The following is a 23190-nucleotide window of genomic DNA, read 5'->3' as shown; positions in this document are numbered from 1 at the left end:
TGCTTGGCTCCAACCTGTCAGTCTCTCCCGGTCAGTCAACCCCCTGGTGTTGTCGGCTCCTCTTCTACAATGGCTCCTCCTCCCGTCGACTCCACCATGGGTCAGCATCCTGGCTGGTCTCTGGATGACCATCTGGCTTCTCTTACTCCGGGGCTCCTCCCATCCACTCCACCCTGGTTCCATGCTCCATGCTTCCTCTCCATTGCCTGTCCCTTGCCTGCCCCACGCCCGCCTCCAGAACCCCCACCTTCCCTCTGCTGGAATATCTCTTTCAGTGCGAGGACACACCGTTCCGGGAGGGGGTGAACTGTCAAGATCGTGGACTTTCTGTTTCTATTGTTTCCTTATTTTGGTCATGTCCCCACGTTTTCCATTCCCCTGATTACTTTCCTTGCGTCTAAATACCTAAAATACTAAATAGTCTGTTTAGTTCCTCCTGGTCCGCAATTGATGTTATTAATGTTACTTCTCCTGATGTAATGTTCTGACGTATAAAGATTTGTGTTGGATTTACCCTTTTCTCCCGTGATAATTAAAATACTCTTTTGATTTACATCCTCGTTCATTTGATTTCCATGCCAGCAGACATTTGTAACACTTACTTAAATGCATTTTTCTGAATAAAAGACCTTTCCTGTTCTAAGGTTTATTGGTCAGGCCATTATTATCCAGTCACATTTCACGTTATTTAGCTAAGCAATGTCTAGTGATATGGGAATATATAATGACAATGCAGCAAAAGTTATCTGTGTTAAACATTACATTTGTGTTAAATTAACATTGTATAAAAAACATAACAAAAATTTACATTACAAAAATTTAAAATGAACATTAAATTCATTGTAAATGCATGTGTTTATAAAATGTTTCAATGTTTTAATTTTTTTTTTTTTTAAGAAAATTTTTACTTTTTAAGCATTTGTTTCTATTGAAACTTGTTTGTCATGTATTTTTTTTTTTTATTAATTGTAATTACATTTGTAATCGCACCTTTGTAATTCTGTTGAAATTTTGTACATTTAAAATATATTAACTTTAAATGTTGAAATATTGAATAACACAACAGTTAAAATGATACTCTGATATATACTTAACTTGTGCTTTATGTTAGCCGACACATCAAAATAAGTGTGCTTTATTTAAAGGACTTTAAAGGAATCTTTAATTTTATATTAAAAAGTGCACTTTTTTAAAAGTTTACTTAAGTGTGTTTAGACGCACTGTCGTGAAAACGAGTTTAAATTTTAAACACAGTGTGCTAAGAAACATAGCTATGAAATTTTCAATATAAATTCATAAAAAATATCAATTTGTGCAGTACGTTCAAATTCTTGCAATATCGGGTTTGGAAACACTTGAATGCAGCCTGCCTTAAAGTATTTCAATTTGTTATATTTTAAAAAATGTTTATATTAATTTTGTAATATATTAAACTATAGAAATAAAGCTTTAGAAATAGCATATTTCCAATAGCATGTTTTTGCTGTGACGTGGTAAAATTCCATCTTTATCAACTTTTACAAACTTGTTAACTTATCTAATATGAGTAAGAGAATCCAGTCAGGGAGTCATTTTTGAGTCAGCGGTGAATAATGTTCCACCCAGAGGACAGATGTCCACCCAGCCATACTGCGTCTTTTCTTGTAAGGTGTAAGCCATACTAGAGGAATCTGGAGACTCCCTCTGTCCAGGTCAGTGAAGGGCGTTTGGAGGGCGGCTCTGACAGAGCGCTTCTCTATGTGAGTACAGGAAGAGACCACACCCCTAACTCTTAAACCACACATGCGGGACACACACACACACATGAGGAAAGGGGCGGGGGTGGAAGCAGTGGCCAGGAAAAGCCCTCCGTTGTGTTGTCCTGGGCAGGGTTTCACTGGGTTTCCTCAAAGGCTTATAGTTTGAGGTGTTGGAGGACTCAGCTTTGACAACGGGACACTCAGGACTTCTAGTCTGTACTGAGGTTTCTTTTTCATGTAAAGGATCTGTGATTTGGTGGCAGAAATCCGTTTACAAATTTGGAAAAGTATGAAAAAGGTAAGAAAAAACTCTTTGCAATAGGGGTTTAGACATATGGGCCTAAATATATAGAAAGTGTAGTTTCAGATTCGAGTCTGAGAAAAGTGATTGCACATTCATAGCTCAGGAGATTCAGTTGTGTTTCATTTGTGTATCAGCTGCATGAGATGTTTCGACTGGAATCCCTCAGGAAAAAGAACTTAACTGTTGACGTACAGTGAGAGTTTATACTCTTAAAAATAAAGGTTTTTATTGGCATTTAAGGTTTCACGAAGAACCTTTAACATCCATGGAACTTTTATGTTCCACAAAGGATTCTTTATCATGTAGAAAGGTTCTTGAGAAGTTCTTCACACTGAGACAAAGATGGGGTTTTAAGAACTTTTCACTGAAAGGGTCTTTGGGGAACCAACAATTTAGGAACCTTTATTTTTTTAGAACGTAGACACTCTTAAAAATAAAGGTGCTTATATGCAATGCCATAGAAGAACCATGTTTGATTCCACAAAGAACCATTCAGTCAAAAGAACCATCTCTTTCTTACCTTTTTATAATCTGAAGAATCTTCGTTTGCCACAAAGAACCTTTTGTGAAACAGAAAGGTTCTTTAGATGTTAGTTAAAGGTTCTTTATGGAACCATTTAGACAAAAAGGTTCCTCTATAGCATTGTGAAGCATCTTCATTTTTAAGAGTGTAGTGCTTTAGTATTCTATTTAATATAGAAAAAAAAAAAAAAAAAAATATATATATATATATATATATATATATATATATATATATATATATATATATATTAAAATAACCCCACTCAAAAGTTTGGGAACCCTTGGTTGGTATCTTGGTATCTTCTGTTGCTTACGAAGGGCAGAACTAAATGGAAAAAAAATTATATTTCTACAAAATAAGACAAATTTGGCCATCTTCATCGTGTTCAAAAGTTTTCACCCCCCAGCTCTTAATGCATCTTGTTTCCTTCTGGAGCATCAGTGAATGTTTGAATCTTTTTAAATAGTTGTGTTGGAGTCCCTCAAATGTCCTCAGTGTGATAAGATGTAACTCAAAATCATAAAGTCACTGCTGGAAAGGGTTCAAATATGCAAAGATGCTGGAAAACTGAAGAATCTGCAGGACCTTAAAGATGTTTCTGAAGAACGCTGCTCAGTTTAACTGTTCAGAACAAACAAGGGACTCATGCACAACCATCACAAAACAGAAAGACAGTCGAGGATCATCAGGTAACAGCACACAGTATTAAGAACCAAGGGTTCCCAATCTTTTGAGTGGGGTTATTTTGATAATTTCAGCAATTTTTTTGTCTTGTGGACTAAATGTTAATATCTTTTATATACAATATCTTACTCAGGACAGTACTAAATAAAATATAACATGCATTTAGTATGATCTCTCTTATTTTTTGAAAATTACTCATATTTTCACAGATTCTGCAAATGGTGCCCAAACTTTCGAGCCCCACTGTATATATATATATATATATATATATATATGTGTGTGTGTGTGTGTGTGTGTGTGTGTGTGTAGTTTCTTGTATGTGTTTTAATTTGAGAATTCTTGTATCTGATATCTTTGGTATCTGTAGAGTTTGAAAAATTGTCAAGATCTCTTCTGAAACTTTTAAAAGCAGGATCATTGATCAACAGTCTCAATTTGTTTTTCATTGAGCCCAGTCACGCAGTAATTGAGATTATTTGATGTTTTGAACTCCAGCGTTCCCTGTCTGCGCTGGTACGGATGGTTTCATCATCAGTTCAGTGTGATGGCTTGCTCTGTACTGACTGCACTGTGAGTGTCTTAAAGCGTGTAACTGTTAAAATGAGGAATATTTCTGTTCTTTGACGTGTTTGGATGCCTGAAGACAAATTGTGAGCAAACAAAGTGACCAAATGACAAAATAAACTAGCGAAGCATGTTCATATTGTGAGGAACCACACCTGCAGTTATTCTGTAGTACATCTGTGTGTAGAAATTGCACTATAGCTTCATTAAATATATCTTGAAGGGCAGTTTATGAAAAGTCACAGTTCAGAAATTAGTACTGAGAAAACTCCAGCATTGTTTGTTGCCAGTGCTGCTTATTCCAATGAAATCCATAAGATTTCTAAAGTTGACTTAAGTGCCCAAATACTTTCAGGGGGCCACCCTTTTGAGAGGGAAAGTAGGGCTAAATGTAGCAAACCGGTTCAGATGTGTTAATTACATCTGTCTGTCTGATTAACTGCTTCCAGATGCTGCGAGGGCAACAACACGCTGAGTGTCACATAAATAGAGACACAGATAGACTAGTTTCAGTAAATGTAAAATGACAAATATGACACACTTTGCCTTTAAGCACATAAAGTTATATAAATATACAAGGAGTTTATCTCCATGCATATCGGTCTTTTGCAGGTTTATATACACACACACATGGTTAAGTTAGGTTGAGGCAGGGCTGAGTATCCTTCATCACTTCTGTTAGACTGCAGGAGTCTGGAAGACAGCTGAACTATGCTGGGAATGTCAGAGGGGGTTTGTGTGTGTGTGTGTGTGTGTGTCAGCCTCAGCAGATATATATGAGATCGGCTTATGGTTATTAAATAGAAAAAAAAATGAAGAATTAAGAGGGTAATTCTGACAGGTTGCTCTTTCAAAACTTCTTTAACGTACTAGCTTTGGCTTGCATGTTTCATCTAAGATTACTTAAGAAATACATTTTCACAAATAGTAACAGTATAGAGCATTAAATGGATGTGAATCTCATGGGTTAGATAAGAAAGACAACAGGTTTTAGTGAAATTCACTATAGACTTTGTTTGTTGGTATACAGTATGCTTCTCTAGAGATGTGATTTAATAAAACAAAGACTTAAAGAACTACACTTTCCATAATCCTGAACAGAGCTTCAGCAATCAGACTAGTCGCTATTACCAATGAGACAAAAAAAGCTTTGTCATTTGATTTGGTCACTCAAACACTGGCTATATCTGTAATACTTAAATATTTAGCAATAAATGTTAAGTATACTGATTTTGCATATTCAGTTAGTCATATAGTTAAGTCAGTATTTTTGCTTTATGTGGTTAGTTAATTTTAAAAAAAATTCGAACACTTTAGTTGAACACTTGTAGAACGAAAGTTTCAATGCTGTAGTTCATGTCTAACTCTTTTCTGAAGATAAGCATTGATGATTACTGTTTTTTTTTACTTAATTATGATGATCAATGTTTGAGCTCATATTAAAATTACATACAGTCTCTTGACAAATCTGACCATTGTTTGGGACACTATTGAGAACTTATGAAATTGCTTTTTTTTTTTCTCACGAGAAAAACCTGAGCAAGAGACTTAAATGGATATTTCAAAAATGAAAGCTTTGTCTGTCACTGTTTATTACGTTGTTCCAAACCTGTATGAGTTTCTGTCCTCTATTGAGCACAAGAGAAGATATTCTGAAGAATGTTGGTAACCAAACAGTTGATGTTATAAATTATTCAAATATCTGTTAGAACTCATTGTTATGAGAGTTAATTGAGTGGCATATATGCCTTATAAATGAACTTATAATAAATCAGTTGATAAGCCAGGTTGTTTGAGGTAACAAAACAGTTTCTCCAGACAGTGTGCCAATCAATCACTGGAATATTTGAATAGTTATGATTCATAAATTACATTCTCTATACTTCTAGAAGCCATACTGAAATCTATTCAATAAATTACATTTTGCTTCTAGAAAATGAAGTCATGTATTTTGTAAAACATCAATTTTTATGTTGTCTTTTAATTTATGAGCTGTATGAATTGTTCTGTCAATGATTTGTAAAACCGTTCTTACATAAAAAGTAGTGGATTGAATTAACCATTTTACAAATAATTTGAGTTAGTGCGGTGCTCTATTCAAAATGATAAACATTCACTCTCTGTCTGTAAATCTGTCCTAGTCTGTTTTTCACAGCCTCGGGGAAGTTCACATGACTTCCTAATGTCATTATTTGGTAAGAGTTTGGGCTGAAAGCTTGTGAACACACCCGGAGGCGAAGGGTGGTCTGTGCGACTGAAGAAAGGGGTCTTATTGAACTCATGCCACATTAAAGACATCATGTGCCTGCTACTCATACACAACACTGCAGTTTGAGATAAGAAGGACATTATTAACACTAGTTTGATATGAATTAATTCTTTAGATTCGCTTTTACAAGCTTGGGAATAAAATGTTTTTCCCGTTTAGAGCAATCCATTCTTTTGAGAATATGAAACTGTTTTATAGTTGGTGATTTTGTAAGAATCGTTCAATTGTTAGAATAAAAATATACAATGATGTAATACAGGTTTTGTACCGCCCAGTGTTTAAACAGAAATAGGTTTACTTTATGTGGCAATGAACACACCGTCACCTGAAATAGCACTTGGCTTTGAGTTGAAACAAATTCCTCTTTTCTAGGCTGTCCAGTAAAAATAACATCTCTATGCTTCATTTACCACTAGTTTATTATGCTTTTCCATTTATGGCAGGTTATATTACTGCTTTTCTAAACAGGTCTCTGACTAGCCTTTTCAGGAACGCCAAATTTCAAACAACAGCAAACAAGTGAAATTGCTCAGGCATGCATGCTCACCTCTAAAACATAAATGCTGAGCAAAGAAACCGAATTCCTGCCATGGCCTCTGTTTACTAGAGAATATAGTGGTTCGGTTCAGTAATACTGCACTTTAGACAGGTCTAACAAGCAATAACTCTCTCACATTGTTAGTATCTTGTATTGATACTGTGATTTTGTATGTTAAAGGTTTGCTAAAACTTTTCTGGAGTGCTGTTCATGTAGGTTTGGCACCCTGTGTTTTCCAAACTTGGAACCAATATCAGCAAAGGAATTTCATGCAGCTGGAACAGCAGACCAGCATACCAAATTTGTGGCCAAGATTAAACATGAAAGCATAAAATAAAAACTCATGTGGACTAATAACAGTCAACAACAATGTTAACAAGATTGTCATTCCACAATAATCTCAGCATTATTTCAGTTCATACCAATTGATGAACCTAAACCTGGGACACTGAAAATGATGTCACATTGTGTAAGACTCTGTCAGAGTTTTTAATTTAAAAAGATCTGTCCCATCTGGTGAATGAGCAGCAATGAAAGCAAAGCTCGGCGTAATAAGTGGTATTTTCCCCTGAGGAGACCATGCAGTGCTTCATTCTGCAAATGCATCTCAGCCATCTCCCACAGGGTTACCAGACCACTTAAAGGTTTCAGTACCAGATCCACGGAGGACAAGAACCTCTGCAATTAGTGCTCTGTAAATAAAGAGAGTCATAGTCTAGACATCTGTGTTTTTCTTTTAGTACATAATTAGGACCTATTACCCACTTACACACATTAGACATGGACATGGAGGGGGATATTGAAAACTAAGGCATGCAAAACCTTCTCTTTTCTCTATTTCTTTTAGTGATTTCTTCAATTCAACTTGTGAACCAATTACGTTTCTCATGAAACCATTACAGTCTTGCTTATGATGTTCCTGTAACTTAACCCTTAGAGCAATGCAAGGTCGTTGGTTTAAAACTTAGGAGATCAGTTGTAGCTTGCTTTGGATGAATATCTCTGCCAAGAACATAAATGTAAATCCTTCCAGCAAATAGAAGAAATCATAACTGAAAATATATATGTACTTTATGTTCTATTGCAGGTAAAGGGGATTTTCCAAAAGGATAAGCACAAATTCCAATACTATTTTGGTTCATGTTTTCTTCTAATTCAAAACTTTTGCAACTCCATTATACCTTTGTAGACCTCTGAAGAGACCTTAAATTATTAATACTCAGGATCAGATAGCACAGGTCAGAGTTCAACAAACCCATTATCTTCCACATTTTATCACAGATAACCTATATTATGCATGATGGTCACAAGCAGTATTTCCTTTGAGACGTTGTTTTGTTCTCTGATGTTCATACAACTGGCAGTGTAGCAACTAATATAATTGGGACATTTCATTATTTTAAGTACAGTACTATGCAAAAAAAAAAAAAAAAAGCAAAGCAAGTACTTGGTTTGGGACAGGGATCTACCCATTCACATATTTTTTCATTGCATCATCTTACACTATTGTAAATTATGCCTTTTTGCATGCAAAAACAAATTGTACATCATTATGTTGTTCTGCAATTTCATTCATATCAACAGCAAGAGTTCACAAGAACTACATCCCAGAGCACCTCAAGCAGACTTGAGTGTGGATTACATATGCACACACAGCTTCAGAAAACAATGCATGCAATCCAAACCAACCAAACTTTGACATCAAATAAACCCAGTTGTGCAGAAAACATGTTACTAAATTTTGAAGGTATGGAATGTCTTAAGTTTTGAAAAAGGTCATGTCTTGCAATTATAGAAATGCTCAATCCTTGCTCTCACATTGCTGCCAAATATGTGAGTACTCAAGTGTGCATGCCCGTCCATAATGCAGTGTTTATTGTGAAGAAGAGTTGCATAAATCCATGTTTAAACTAATGTGACCTCTGTTTTATTTCCCCAGAAGTCCCCTGTACTCTCAGAGGATGACAGTGAGCTGAAAAGCGAGAGAAGCCTGAAGACTGTGAGTTTTTTCGATTCTGTGAGTCTGATATCCAGTGGTGAGAGCAGTATGGAGCTTGAAACTCAGACCGACTCTCAGCAAAGTTATGAGAGCAGTGGACAGAACATAGTGAGAGATGGAAGAGAAGGAATGGACAGCGAAGTTGCCAAGGAAATCCTTTACCTGGATGAGGTCCTTGAGGCCAACTGTTGTGATGCCAGGGCAGAAATGACTTCAAATGGGACAAGTTCCCCTGATATTAAGTCAATTCAAGTTCATGGAACTGGACCATCTGTGCGTACTTGTGACACATCTCCCTTATACAACCATGAAGTTGTTTTAGAAGGAAAAAAACAGACCACTTTTGTTGATGACAACTTCAACACCAAACCCAATGGTCATACAATGGACTGCACAAGGTCACCTGAGTCACCTAGGACAGCAATCAAGAAAGAGGCCCGTTTTGAGCTCCGACCATTTCATGAAGAGAAGAAACCATCGAAACTATTCGACACCCCAACTAAGAAAGAAGTTCGGGTGAAGAAAATCAGACCCTCGGAGGAGATTGAAGAGCTAGAGAGGGAAAGGCTGGAACTCATCCGGGGTCAAGCAGTCAAGAAGAATCCTGGAATTGCAGCAAAATGGTGGAACCCACCTCAGGAAAAGACACTGGAAGAGGAGCTAGAGCCAGAGCAACTGGAGTCGCTTCGAAGATATGAGGAGAGGAAGCAGATGAGAACAGACGTCAACCTTATGCCTCAAGCTGCACCCAGACAGACAACCTTCTTTACCCAACCTGAAATAGAAAATAAGGAGGATGTTGTCATGGAAGAGATTGACTTTTCTGCTGCACGCAAGCAATTTTTGCAGATTGAACATAGCAAGCAGCCCACAGCCCCTAAGAGGAATGTGGCACCACAGCTTTACTCTGCCAAACCTTTCTCCAGGACTTCAGAGGTCACACATGTAGAGAGGCCATGCGGTTCTGTTACAGTTGCCAATCAAGAAGGGGTCACATCCTATAATGGAAGTGAAGTTTCTACAGTCAAAGCTGAAAAGATTTACTGCTACTCTGAAGAATCTGCCATGCCACCCAAAGAAAATTTGGCTCAGAATGAGTTGAAAGATGATGAATTTACTTGTGCCCGGGCAGTGATGACCATTGTGAAGGAAGAGGACTCTGATTTGTGTCAACGCTCTTTGAACAGCTCTTACCATATGGAAGAAATTGACTCCGGATTAGATGACCTATCCCTTCGATCTCAGGACACCACTGTACTTGAGTCGCTCTCCAATGACTTCAGTATGGACAACATAAGCGACAGTGGTGCATCAAATGAGACCATGAGTGCCTATTTGGAAAACTCTCTTGGAGAATACTCTTTTCCCTCAACTCCAATGGCCACTACACCAATCAATGGAAAACATGAAAGTGGAATCAAATCTCCAAGTGAACAGAGTGGGTCTTATCAGGCAGATGGCTTGACGGAAGAAGAGCTGGAATACCATGCAGGTATTCTTGTCCAAAACGCTATCCAACAAGCCATTGCTCAACAGAATGACAAATGGGAGCCTTTACAGGCCACACAACATTCATCCCCCATTCCTGAGAGACATGTGGAAAGTATTGAACCACAACCCCAACCTTTAGTGGAGAGATCTGCTGCAACGCCACCTCCCAAAGTGCCATCCCCCCTGGAGGAGAAGAAAACAATTGCTCCTCAGATAACTGTAGTCCAAGCTGCCCCGGTTATCCCAGTGAACACTTACAAACCTCCCAGTCCCTCTCCACCAGCAAGTGAGAAACCAGAATTCAGCTATTTCAGTAAGTACTCTGAAGCAGCAGAGCTCAGGAGCACCGCAGCTGTCACTCGTTCTCAGGAAACAGAGGTCACCTCAGGACCGTTCAAACTGCGCTCACGCAAACAGAGAACCCTGTCCATGATCGAAGAGGAGATTCGGGCGGCCCAAGAGCGTGAGGAAGAATTGAAGAGACAACGACAGGCACAAACATTGCACCTGCCCCGTACACAGAAGCTAAAGTCCGGCACCCAGCCGAACAAACTGGTCCTTGCTGGGAAGACAGCACCAGGTATGATTATATCCAACCATTTTATGCAATCATGGCAACAATAATTGAACACTCAGAATGATAAGTCTGATATATGTGTGAAACTTTATTTGAAGACTCTAAACTATCACGTTTATCATGATTTTTACATTAAAATAATAGGTTATTTTCTGTCCCGTTTTGACCCCACTCATCAGAACGCTCTGTTTAAATAGGCATGGTGGACTGTAGACTCAAAAGTAAATGCCCACTGCTATGATTGGCTTTTAGTTATGTTTGACAGGCTGCATCCTTCCTAGATAGACACTACTGTGTTTTAGTTTAAAACCCCATAAATACTTAGTAAATATAAAAAGATTATCTGTAAAAGCAGACAAAGAAATAGTAACCACATAATAACAGTAACACTTTTGGTAAATATAGTTGACAATAGTGTTGTCAAATGTCTCCACTTCAGTACAATTTGATACTGCAATTTTTAAAACGTCTATTTCCCACTAATATTTAGTACTGTTGAGCGGATTCTTAGACTCAACAGATGTGATTGTGATTGGCCGACTGGTACCGAAGTAAGTACTTTTGACAAAGTATCGTATTTTAGTTTCAGTATTTCTGAAAATCCTGTGTTGAACTGTGCTTTGTTTGTAAATGAATCCGCTGTTAAATGAAATGAATGAAGAACCAAATTCTTATTGACATAGTCTGGCACTTAATTAAAAATCAATCAAACAAATAAAATGTATCGTTTGGTTTCTCTGTAGACCGACATTTGTTGTTCTCCTTGTGTGAATTGGTGGGCGGGATTAAACAGGCAGTAATTTAGAATCGGTGGACGGGGTGAAACAGGAAGTGATGTAGAATCAGTGGGCAGGGCTTAACAAACAAGGGCTGGGCTAATCAGGCAATGATGCAAAATCGGTGGATGGGGTTAAACAGGCAGTGATGTAGAATCAGTGGGCGGAGTGAACAGGCAGTGATGTAGAATCAATGGGAAGGGCTAAACATACCAGGGCTGGGCTAATCAGGCAGTGATGTCAAATCGGTGGGTGGGGTTAAACAGAAAGGGATGTAGAATCGGTGGGCGGGGTTAAACAGGCAGTGATGTAGAATCAGTGGCGGGTTAAACAGACAAGGGCTGGAATAATCAGGCAGTGATGTACAATCATGGGTGGAGTTAAACAGGAAAGGATGTAGAATCGGTGGGCGGGGTTAAACAGGCAGTGATGTAGAATCAGTGGGCGGGGTTAAACAGTCAGTGATGTAGAATCAGTAGGCGGGGTTAAACAGGCAGTAATGTAGAATCGGTGGCGGGCTAAACAGGCAAGGGCTGGGCTAATCAGGCAGTGATGTAGAATCGGTGGTGGGGATAAACAGACAAGGGCTGGGCTAATCAGTCAGTGATGTAGAATCGGTGGGCGGGGTTAAACAGACAAGGACTGGGCTAATCAGGCAATGATGTAGAATCGGTGGGTGGGGTTAAACAGGAAGGGATTTAGAATTGGTGGGTGGGGTTAAACAGGCAGTGATGTAGAATTGTGGCGGGGCCAAACAGACAAGGACTGGGCTAATCAGGCAATGATGTAGAATCGGTGGGTGGGGTTTAACAGGAAGGGATGTAGAATCGATGGGTGGGGTTAAACAGGCAGTGATGTAGAATTGTGGCAGGGCCAAACAGACAAGGACTGGGCTAATCAGGCAGTGATGTAAAATCGGTGGACGGGGCTAAACAGACATGGGCTGGGCTAATCAGGCAGTGATGTAGAATAGGTGGGTAGGGCTAAACAGACAAGGGCTGGGCTAATCAGGCAGTGATGTAGAATCGGTGGGTAGGGCTAAACAGACAAGGGCTGGGTTAATCAGGCAGTGATGTAGAATCGGTGGGTAGGGCTAAACAGACAAGGGCTAGGCTAATCAGGCAGTGATGTAGAATTGGTGGGCAGGGCTTAACAGACAAAGGCTGGGCTAATCAGGCAGTGATGTAGAATCGGTGGGTAGGGCTAAACAGACAAGGGCTGGAATAATACCGCAGTGATGTAGAATCGGTGGGTGGGGTTAAACAGGAAGGGATGTAGAATCAGTGGGCAGGGTTAAACAGGTAGTGATGTAGAATCGGTGGCGGGCTAAACAGCCAAGGGCTGGGCTAATCAGGCAGTGATGTAGAATCGGTGGTGGGGGTAAACAGCCAAGGGCTGGGCTAATCAGGCAGTGATGTAGAATCGGTGGTGGGGGTAAACAGACAAGGACTGGGCTAATCGGGCAATTATGTAGAATCGGTGGTTGGGGTTAAACAGGAAGGGATGTAGAATCGGTGTGTGGGGTTAAACAGACAATGATGTAGAATCGGTGGGCAGGGCTAAACGGACAAGGGCTGGGCTAATCAGGCAGTGATATAGAATCGGTGGGCAGGGCTAAACAGACAAGGGCTGGGCTAATCAGGCAGTGATGTAGAATCGGTGGGTAGGGCTAAACAGACAAGGGCTGGGGTAATCAGGCAGTGATGTGGAATCGGTGGTGGGGGTAAACAGACAAGGACTGGGCTAATCGGGCAATTATGTAGAATCGGTGGTTGGGGTTAAACAGGAAGGGATGTATAATCGGTGTGTTGGTTTAAACAGGCAGTTATGTAGAATCGGTGGGCATGGCTAAACAGACAAGGGCTGGAATAATCACCCAGTGATGTAGAATCGGTGGGTGGGGTTAAACAGGAAGGGATGTAGAATCGGTGTGTTGGTTTAAACAGGCAGTTATGTAGAATCGGTGGGCATGGCTAAACAGGCAAGGGCTCGAATAATCACGCAGTGATGTAAAATCGGTGGGTGGGGTTAAACAGGAAGGGATGTAGAATCGGTGGGCGGGGTTAAACAGGCAGTGATGTAGAATCGGTGGCGGGCTAAACAGCCAAAGGCTGGGCTAATCAGGCAGTGATGTAGAATCGGTGGTGGGAGTAAACAGACAAGGACTGGGCTAATCGGGCAATCATGTAGAATCGGTGGTTGGGGTTAAACAGGAAGGGATGTAGAATCGGTGTGTGGGGTTAAACAGGCAGTGATGTAGAATCGGTGGGCGGGGCTAAACAGACATGGGCTGGGCTAATCAGGCAGTGATATAGAATCGGTGGGCAGGGCTAAACAGACAAGGGCTGGGCTAATCAGGCAGTGATGTAGAATCGGTCGGCAGGGCTAAACAGACAAAGGCTGGGCTAATCAGGAAGTGATGTAGAATCGGTGGGCAGGGCTACACAGACAAGGGCTGGGCTAATCAGGCAGTGATGTAGAATCGGTTGGTAGGGCTAATCAGGCAGTGATTTAGAATCAGTGGGCAGGGCTACACAGACAAGAGCTGGGCTAATCAGGCAGTGATGTAGAATCAGTGGGCAGGGCTACACAGACAAGGGCTGGCCTAATCAGGCAGTGATATAGAATCGGTGGGCAGGGCTAAACAGACAAGGGCTGGGCTAATCAGGAAGTGATGTAGAATCGGTGGGTAGGGCTAAACAGACAAGGGCTGGGCTAATCAGGCAGTGATGTACAATCGGTGGGCAGGGCTAAACAGAAAAAGGCTGGGCTAATCAGGAAGTAATGTAGAATCGGTGGGCAGGGCTACACAGACAAGGGCTGGGCTAATCAGGCAGTGATGTAGAATCGGTTGGTAGGGCTAATCAGGCAGTGATTTAGAATCAGTGGGCAGGGCTACACAGACAAGAGCTGGGCTAATCAGGCAGTGATGTAGAATTAGTGGGCAGGGCTACACAGACAAGAGCTGGTCTAATCAGGCAGTGATGTAGAATCAGTGGGCAGGGCTACACAGACAAGGGCTGGGCTAATCAGGCAATGATGTAGAATCAGTGGGCAGGGCTACACAGACAAGGGCTGGGCTAATCAGGCAATGATGTAGAATCGGTGGGTGGGGTTAAATAGTCAAGGACTGGGCTAATCAGACAATGATGTAGAAGCACTCACTGATCTTCTTCTGGCAGTATTTAGCCACAGTATTACATAGTCGTACCTTACAAAGTTTGTTGTTTTGGCTGATTGTCTTCAAAATGTGCTGTTTTTAGACTAACAAGACAGTTTTGAGTTTTGAAACTTACAGGATGTTTTATAGTGCAATTACCTCTTATAAGTCAAAAATCATATAAATCATATAAATAATTTCTTTGTTTGTTTTTACATGGATTGCACCAGTTAATTATGTACTTCAATTAGTAATCAATGCATCTTCCTCTGATGGTGTATATGCCAGTTTGACTACTAAAGCAAAGCATCTAAAACCAAAGGTTCAGATTTCTAGCTCTGAGCTTTGATGTTAATTAGCTGGAGATTTTCAGTCATGTAACTGGAATCCTGGAAGTTTTCTTTATATAGCTTCTTTAGTTTAGATTCCTTGCACACTGTGTCCCATGGGTCTGCACCGGCTGTTCATCCTGAGACACTTTTGCAAGCTGTGCTTTTTGAAGAGGGTTTTAGGAAAACTGCAGCACAGCGACAGGGGAGGTGGTGGTTTTGTTTAACTGTATGAACGGAATGAGTGATGACTCCTCGGATTAATTAGCTAGATAATACTGTGTGGCTATATGAATAACATAATCAAGGTTTTCAGTTCTAGTGACCACTAACACTTTACATTTCTGTAGGTTTGATATAAAAAAAAATTACAACCAGCTGTACTTGTTCCTGTTTATGCATGTTTGCACTCCATTGTCCCATTGAGGCTTTATTTAGCATGGAGCTAGATGTAATGTTCAGCTGCACAGTGTTTAATGTCATTGTGTGCTGTTCCTGTTGGCCATTGTCCACGTCGCATTCTTGATGATGTTCTCTACTGGAGAAGCTTATGTCTGCCCTCTAGTGGTGTCATAAGGAAAGAATAAGTCCTTTCTTTTAGCTTGCTTTTAGCTTGAATGCTAATACCATAGTGTTTGTTTATAGCTGTCTTGTGGTATAATTACAGGGATCTGTAGAGGACAAATATACAGTAGACTTCTTATAAGGAGGCAATTACTTTTTACAGTTAAATGTTATTTTCCAAAGCAGTTACCAATGTCAGTAAATGAAAATAATGTCAGTTTCAGAGAATATCATGTAATAAATATGTAACAATCTATGACCAGTATACAAAAAATACATCTAATAATATATTACGCTGCTCTTTTATTCTGCCTTGTTTTTGATATAAATAACTTATTTATGCTTGGTTTAGTTTTTCTGGCATGGTTTTCTCTCAGATTCGCTTGATTTAATGGGATGAGGAACCACATTGTGGGTTTCTACACTGAGTTCTCTGTGCCTCTAGTAGTCATACTTGGGTCGTCATCAAGAATGTGTCTGGGACTCTGGAACTCTGGGACCTCTAATGTCCTCTGAAATGATGAGTGATGGAAAAAGTATTTTGCTGAAACATACTAAAATTCCAAATTAATCCAGACCTCATTTCCATATCAGTGCTCGGAATGGAATGTACAAAAAAAAACGAAAAAAAAAAACACAGAAACAGAGTTTGATTGGATCTTGTGAAAAATGCCAAGATTGTATGATGGTCATATTATACCCTACAATATAAATAAAGACATATCAAATTATATGGATTTCTTGAAAATTCATTCATTATTCTGTTTTGTTTTCTTCTGTCTGAAGGTAAGATAGAGAAGGTTCGTCCAGTTCCTCCAGCATCGCCGTGCTCTTCAGATGGAGCTCTGCCCTCGCCGCTGTCTGATCTGGGCAGTGATGATTCTGGAGGACAGCGACCCAAAAACTTCATGCAGACTTTGATGGAGGACTACGAGACACACAAGGTCAAGCGCCGGGAGAAATCTGAGGACAACAGTGTAAGTCTCTTATGGTCAGGTTTTTAACGGTGCTAATCAGTGGTATAATTCATTGTCTGTGGTTTTTCCTTGTCTACACTTGCATTCTCTCAGACATCCATTTGCTATTATAATCCCGTCCAATGTCCTCTATTTCATCTCATGCTAAGAAAGTGAAGAAACGGGATTTTCCAGCTCATTTAGAAACTGAATTCACATGAAAAACCACCAAAGAATGCATACTGAGGACACACTGTTTCATGTCAACCACAATCTTTCCCCTTTTGCTTCCTCAGATATCAAATACACATTTCTTCTTTTAAAAAAAACTATTATTTGGAGAACAAACTATAAAGTGCCCGTGTTTGGCAACTTTGCTGCACTGACAGTATCACATTCCATTATTATAATGCATGTACAGTAACAGAACCACAGTAGTGGTAATATTATTGGTCTTTGAGGATTGAATTCACTTTCAGTTCTGAATGCAAAATAAATGACAATTACTGCAGCTTTATGTTGCACTGTATTGGTTAACTACAGATCTAAATATAGAAAGACATGTCTTGTAGTAGTGAGGCCCTGAACCTACACAAACAAACACCTCCACTTGTCAATGCATTTGAATAAATATAGTCTATACACCTGCTCCTTGAAAAATAGCCCTAACAAAGTTAACAACATAGTCATTTCAAATGCAGTCATTAGCTTTGCCCAGAGCACACAGTCTTGAGCTAATATGATCTGTATTCATGTGTACACACGTATGAAAGAAACCTAATTATTTGGTGTGAGCTGACCTACTTTCAGAAGCTGTTCTCTACACAATAGCAAGTGTTTGCACATTAACGGATTCTTCCTCTTTCCTTCTCGTCAGTATGTCCGCTCAGTTACAACTGAGGTACTTGTACAATGCTTGCTTCAAACTTCACTGTGTCTTCATCTGTGTTATTGCATGTTTGTTTGTTTGTTTTTGTTGTTTGTTTTTTTTTGGGGGGGGGGGGGGGCTGGGGGGGTTGTAGCCTTGCCAAATACTTTGACGTATGAAAAATATTCCTGAGAAATCATTGTATTGTATATGGTTGGTACAATATAAAAACCTTCGTAGTCACGGGAAGAAGTAGGCAGGAACTGGCGGACATTTAAATCAAAACTTTAATAATAAAATAAACACAAAACAGACCCGCTCTGGTATCATTGCATAATTCATTACATGTACATTGTACAGAGCCACATTTTGAAATAGTCAAAGTATTTGCACCATCATGATCTTGATCTACTATCCAAAGTGCAGAGTCACGATGCATTCCCATTAAACCTAATGTCCAGTCTTCATTTGATCATTTCAGCACCTCCATTTAGAGTCCTATTATTACAACCCAAATGTGTTTTTGTGTTTTTAGATTTTATACAATGTTGACGTTAATAAAGAACTTCAGATTGGACATTTAGGTTCACTGAAATAAGACACAAAGGCCCCTGTGAGTGTAACACTTGGCAGCTGTTTTTACAACTATATTTCTTTTGAAACAGCATGACTGTTCTCTTTTCTGCATTATTTTTTCTGCTTTTATGCTGTGTTTGCACTTTAGCTTGTATCGTGTGTTCACAACAGGTGTGCTCTAAAATGGACCATCTAGTGTGTATGTTTGCACATGACGTGTGATTGATATTTTAATAACTAAAAGTCTTTATGAATGAATAATAACTTTTATTTTATTAATTTTTTGTGCTCAATGTAAATAAAGCCACAGTATAGCATGGTATAACAAAATAACATACAACCCAGTCCTTCTATAAAATAAGCTTTTATTTATTATTTTTTTAAATGCATAAATAATAACAATATATTAATAATAATAATTATTATTATTATTATAAATAAAGAAATATTAAAATTAAGGGTTAAATGAGTTGTAAACCTTTCTATAACAAACTTTTTTTTTATTCTAAGAAAATTTCAGTTTTATACACAGTATTTAAAATATCATTTTAAGTCAACATCAGGTTATGGTTGAAAGATTAATTTCTTCTTCAAATGTTTTTGTATTTTTATATATAAAAAGTGAAAATATCATCACATAAAAAAAAACGGCCATTAACACATCTTTTTATATTTATCTTCAGGTTCTGGAGGCAACGCGTGTCACTCGCAGAAAAAGTAACATGGCCATCCGGTGGGAGGCGGGAATCTACGCCAACCAGGAAGAGGCTGAGGAAGAGGAGGAGGAGGAGGAGGAGGAAGAGGAAGAGTAAACTACATTTCCATTGTATCCCAAAAAGAAGGAAAAAAGAGAGAAAACCCAGAGGGAAAATGTGCAACGGGACAAACACAAGTATTTATTGGGAAGTCAAACCCCAACAGCAATTCACACCTCTCTGAAGATTTGTTTCAGGAGACTATGGAAAAAAAAAAAAAACCCGAAGACTACAGACACTATACCGCTTCACACTTTCACGAACAAGTTATTGGTTTTTCTTTTGTGCTGATATGCTTTGAGAATTTTTTTTTTTTTTGGAGACTTTTGTCATTTATGATAAGTGTGAAGATCACATTGCATTTGAATTCACTAAGGTTAAGGAGAACTTGGAAAAGAATGGAAAATATGGGATAATATGCTGTTATTAGTAGACGGAGCTCAGATGTAGATAATAGTGTGACAACTGATTTGTAGCTAGATTATTGACATTTCGACTGTGCCATGTATATGAACTCAGTCCTGAGCCCATTCAGAAAGCAGAACTACATAAATGTGTTTTGCAGTCTCCCAAACTCTCATTAGTTTTCCTGTTAATCACATGATCTCAGTTGCAGGCTGTAGGGATAGGAAGACAAATCATTCTCCTCACTTTGCCATATACAGTTCAGAGCGAAACTTTAATGAGGAGGACAAACGAAAGTAGGGCACAGATGTTCACACCCTTGAAAGATGTTGTGAGGTTTGTGAGAACAGACCGATATAACAATAACTCCAAGCAGAAGAGGAAGAAGCGGTAAGAACCTGCTGAGGTGGCAATGGCTCGGCTTTCTCCATTGACGAAAGACAGGAAACGCGTGTGAAATTTAACTTTAGGATGTTGTTGCTGGTGGATGGAGGTATACTGTAATGCAGAACATTTAATGGCTGATGTAGATGATTTGGGAATGTTTATGTTCTGTTATGTGTAGCGCAGGAGAGCAAAAATTATGGAAAGAGCATGATATGTATTCACTGAATCGCTTGGTTTTTCCTTTAATCTTAATTTAAAAGGTTGAATATTTCTCTTTGCATTCTCCTTTGGCGTTTTTGAAGCCATTATAAACAGAAATTGTTAATGGTATTGCAAACACTTTATTGATTTATATGTACACATGAAATGTTGGAATGGTTTATTCTTTGTTCACATTATTTTAAAATATATATATAACAGATGTTATATATAGGACACTGACATCAGCGATGGACGTCCAGAGACGAAGTGGACAAATACATGGACAAATCTTTCATCTTTCACTTCTCATTTTTGCCTTTGGTTGGATGCGTTCTTCAAACCACAAACAAAGAGGATCCTACAAGCTTTATTCAACAATGTGGCTTTTTTATTTTTTGTACCCTCCACATATAATATATATTACACAAAAGTATTTAATGGACTGCTGTCCTTTTATGAGTATACATGAAGTATTTGTAGTCTCTCGATATATATTGCATAGGTTCTCAAGTTGCAGGCAAAATAAAAAATACAGTTATGCATTGTTATACCATCTAGAAAGATACAAATGCGTGTTTTGTGGAGAGGGTGCGTTGACTTTATTTAATGGATGGAAACAGATACGTGTTGATCTCTGGATCCTGACTTTCTGGAGTGTTTGTTTGTGTTGATGCTTGATGTGAGATTGTGTGATGACCATCAGTTTTACTCAGAGCAGGGTATTGGGTTTTTACTTGGATTCTTTGATATGAGCTGATTAATGTTGGTGAGCAAATAATTTGAATTTTATAAGTGGAAAATATTTGTATTTGAACAGTGTTCCTGTTTCGACTGGTGTTTAGTGCTATTGCAGCACATTTATTCATATATATACTGCGTTGTGTGTATTTGAGGGCCAAGTGTGCTATACTATATGCAGTTTTCATAAGTTTGTGTAGGTGCTAACATTATTAGCACAGATTGAGTAGTTAAAGTTTTGACTGTGATGCTGTTGGGTTTTGCATCATGAAACATGCAGCGTTCAAATGAAACGTAAAGCCAGCTTATAGTTTTCCTAAAGATGGCATGCTTTTGTATTATAATGTATGAGATATGGACAAAAAAAAGGTTGTTTTTACCTCAAAAAGCTAAATTATAAGAAATAAGCCAAAGTTCAAATCTGTAATATAGGTAGGCTATTAGGATTCCTATGGCATAGGAAGGTGGCCAAATTACTTTTAACACAGACTACCAGAGGAAAAAGGAACCGTTAGAAATGGAGCAGTCTTGCAGTTGTCGATGAGTTAAAGCATTATGGCAAAAGTATGAGCCTTTCTTTTGGACATCAGGGAACAGCAGACGAGAATTGCGAGCACGTTAGTGAAATTTCGCTAAATATTCGCAAAAACATTAATTGTCTATTGTCATGAAGCACAATCAAGCAGCTTTCTGTTGGTTCACCACGACGAATTCGAAGTTTCTAAATTGGAAATCGGGGAATTTTAATGCGTATATTCCTATTTAAATAACTGCATTTCTCCCATAAAATCCTCCGAAACACATGTAATGTTGAGAAATTTCACGGCTGATGTACAGATGTTGACAAATAATAACTGGGATTCAAGTCTTCGCGTGAAGGCGAAAAAGTTTTCGTTCGTGTTTCAATAAGGCTTGGGCGTTGTGATGTCATTACTTGGCTTGGCCGCCATGTTGATGGCCTCCTTTACCGCTACTCGGACTAAAGTGCAGTGTCTAGACCTACTCCCTCTCAGCCGTGTGTCTTAATTTGATTCATTAAAAATCTATTGTGGGGTGTAATAGCGCAACACATAATCGCCATGGGAAAAAAATGAGAATGGATTAGCTTACCTGCTTGGAGGCGTGACCGCGGAGACCATAACATCTGAATAATAATTTATATCGCTTAAGTCAACATTGAACATTGAAAAAAAGGGAAATTACCCTGGTTACTCATCCAAAATACGGGATTTTTTTTACATTCATATTTCTGTCGTAACGTTACAACAAAACTGACGCATTAACTAAGCGAGTTGTGAAGCTAGGTCTGACGTGACTTTGCTTACGGATTGGTGTGAAATCGTGCTCTCACAACGCTAACTTAAAAAGCCCAACATCACACTAAGGTTGCTTTCAAGTAAGTAAAACGAGGATTTGAAAACATGTTTCACTGGAAGGGCAAGGGGGTAGCAACAGGACAACAGCACAGAGACTGACATGTCCGATGGAGGGGCTAACGGGATATTTTACAGAAAAATACTAAAACGGCAAGACAGCGGGAAAAGAGCTCAAATACATGAGAACCCCAGAAATAAAATGGAGGGTTGACAGCTACTAACTACACTTTTGAAACACATAGTTAAAAGTACATTTGTGGCATTCCTTTTTAGTGTATCCCTGTAAATCCCACATCCTTTTAGCGATTTTAACGTATTTTTTCTTCCTCCCAATTCTGCTTCTTCTCATTCGACTTGCTGTATGTTTACATTCGCGAGGCAATCAACATGGCCGCCACGTCCCAGAATGCAACACGGCGCCCAAGCCCTATTGATCACGTGATTCGTCCCATTACAGACACAAAGCTGTTGGATTAAAGCAGGGTTGCCAAGTCCACAGTCTACCTGGGTTGTCAGTGATTGTTTTATTTTTTTAGTCCACGGCTGCCCGGGAACGCGGTTTTGATTTTGGGCTGGTTTTGTTCCATAGATCTGGCAACCCAGTTTGAAAGCGACTTTGGACACACTACTGAATTACCTTTATGTCTGTGAAATTTCACCAAAATGACGCTAATGTGATTGCTAAAGTTTTCAACTATACTTTACACTTGTAGTCCAGCATTTTCCTCGCCAGTGTCCCGTGTGCATGACAACTACTGCGTCTGTTTCAATAGCTTTTCAGTTTATTTTAAGTTCCACAGAAGACAGTTTGTGCTTTTCAAAGAAAAAATATATATATTGCCTTGAAATCACAAGAAGTATTGTTTTTTTTCACAGTTTGAACCAAGTAAACAGTGTTTTTTATCTTTAACTTTGAAGTAACACCAAGATTATGTTACGTGTTTTTGCTCTTATTGTTTAAATAGTTATTATGACAAACCATTTACATAGGCTATGCTTCCTTAAAAGGTTTATTGATTGCTCTAGTTTCCTTTGGGAGAAACCAAAGGAATATTGATATGGTGTGATAATGCAATCATGCTTTCAAAGCCCTCTTTTAACATGTTAACCACTTATCGTATGTTAATATTCTGCCTATATTGTTTTATAGTAATTGTAAGTCTCACTCTTACACACATATATAATTATTTTCTCATTAAAAAGAAAATGTGTAAAACGTCTCTATTCTTGACTCATCAAAATCTGTCAATGTAATGCCCAAAGAGTTTAAAGGGTTCACCCAAAAAAAGAAAATTTGATGAAAGGTTACTCAAACTTAAACTATCAAAGATGTAGATGAGTTTGATTCTCAATCAGATTTGAAGAAATGTAGCATTATATTTATATTTGATTTCCATTTAGTCATTTAGCA

The 23190-nt window shown here is 38.8% G+C and overlaps 1 protein-coding gene across 4 annotated transcripts in view; it reads left to right on the top strand.

Annotated features, from left to right (window-relative positions):
• LOC127966796 (A-kinase anchor protein 2) overlaps positions 1-22995 on the top strand; it is a 92113-nt gene extending 69118 nt beyond the window's left edge. For 2 of the 4 annotated variants that reach the window (XM_052568066.1, XM_052568068.1), the window contains exons 10-13: positions 8561-10691; positions 16304-16494; positions 17351-17374; positions 18601-22995. In XM_052568066.1, coding sequence (XP_052424026.1) covers positions 8561-10691; positions 16304-16494; positions 17351-17374; positions 18601-18729 — 2475 coding nt within the window. In that variant the 3' untranslated portion in view covers positions 18730-22995. Of the gene's footprint in view, positions 1-1809; positions 2038-8560; positions 10692-16303; positions 16495-17350; positions 17375-18600 lie in introns of those variants that run through there. The other 2 variants (XM_052568069.1, XM_052568067.1) reach the window with 2 other exon arrangements.
• The last annotated feature ends 195 nt before the right edge of the window (positions 22996-23190 follow it).

This window comes from Carassius gibelio, chromosome B10 (genome assembly GCF_023724105.1).
Source record: "Carassius gibelio isolate Cgi1373 ecotype wild population from Czech Republic chromosome B10, carGib1.2-hapl.c, whole genome shotgun sequence".
In the NCBI taxonomy this organism is placed as follows: domain Eukaryota; kingdom Metazoa; phylum Chordata; class Actinopteri; order Cypriniformes; family Cyprinidae; genus Carassius; species Carassius gibelio.
Note: the sequence above shows the minus strand (reverse complement) of the source record. Positions and strands in the feature narration are given on the sequence as shown.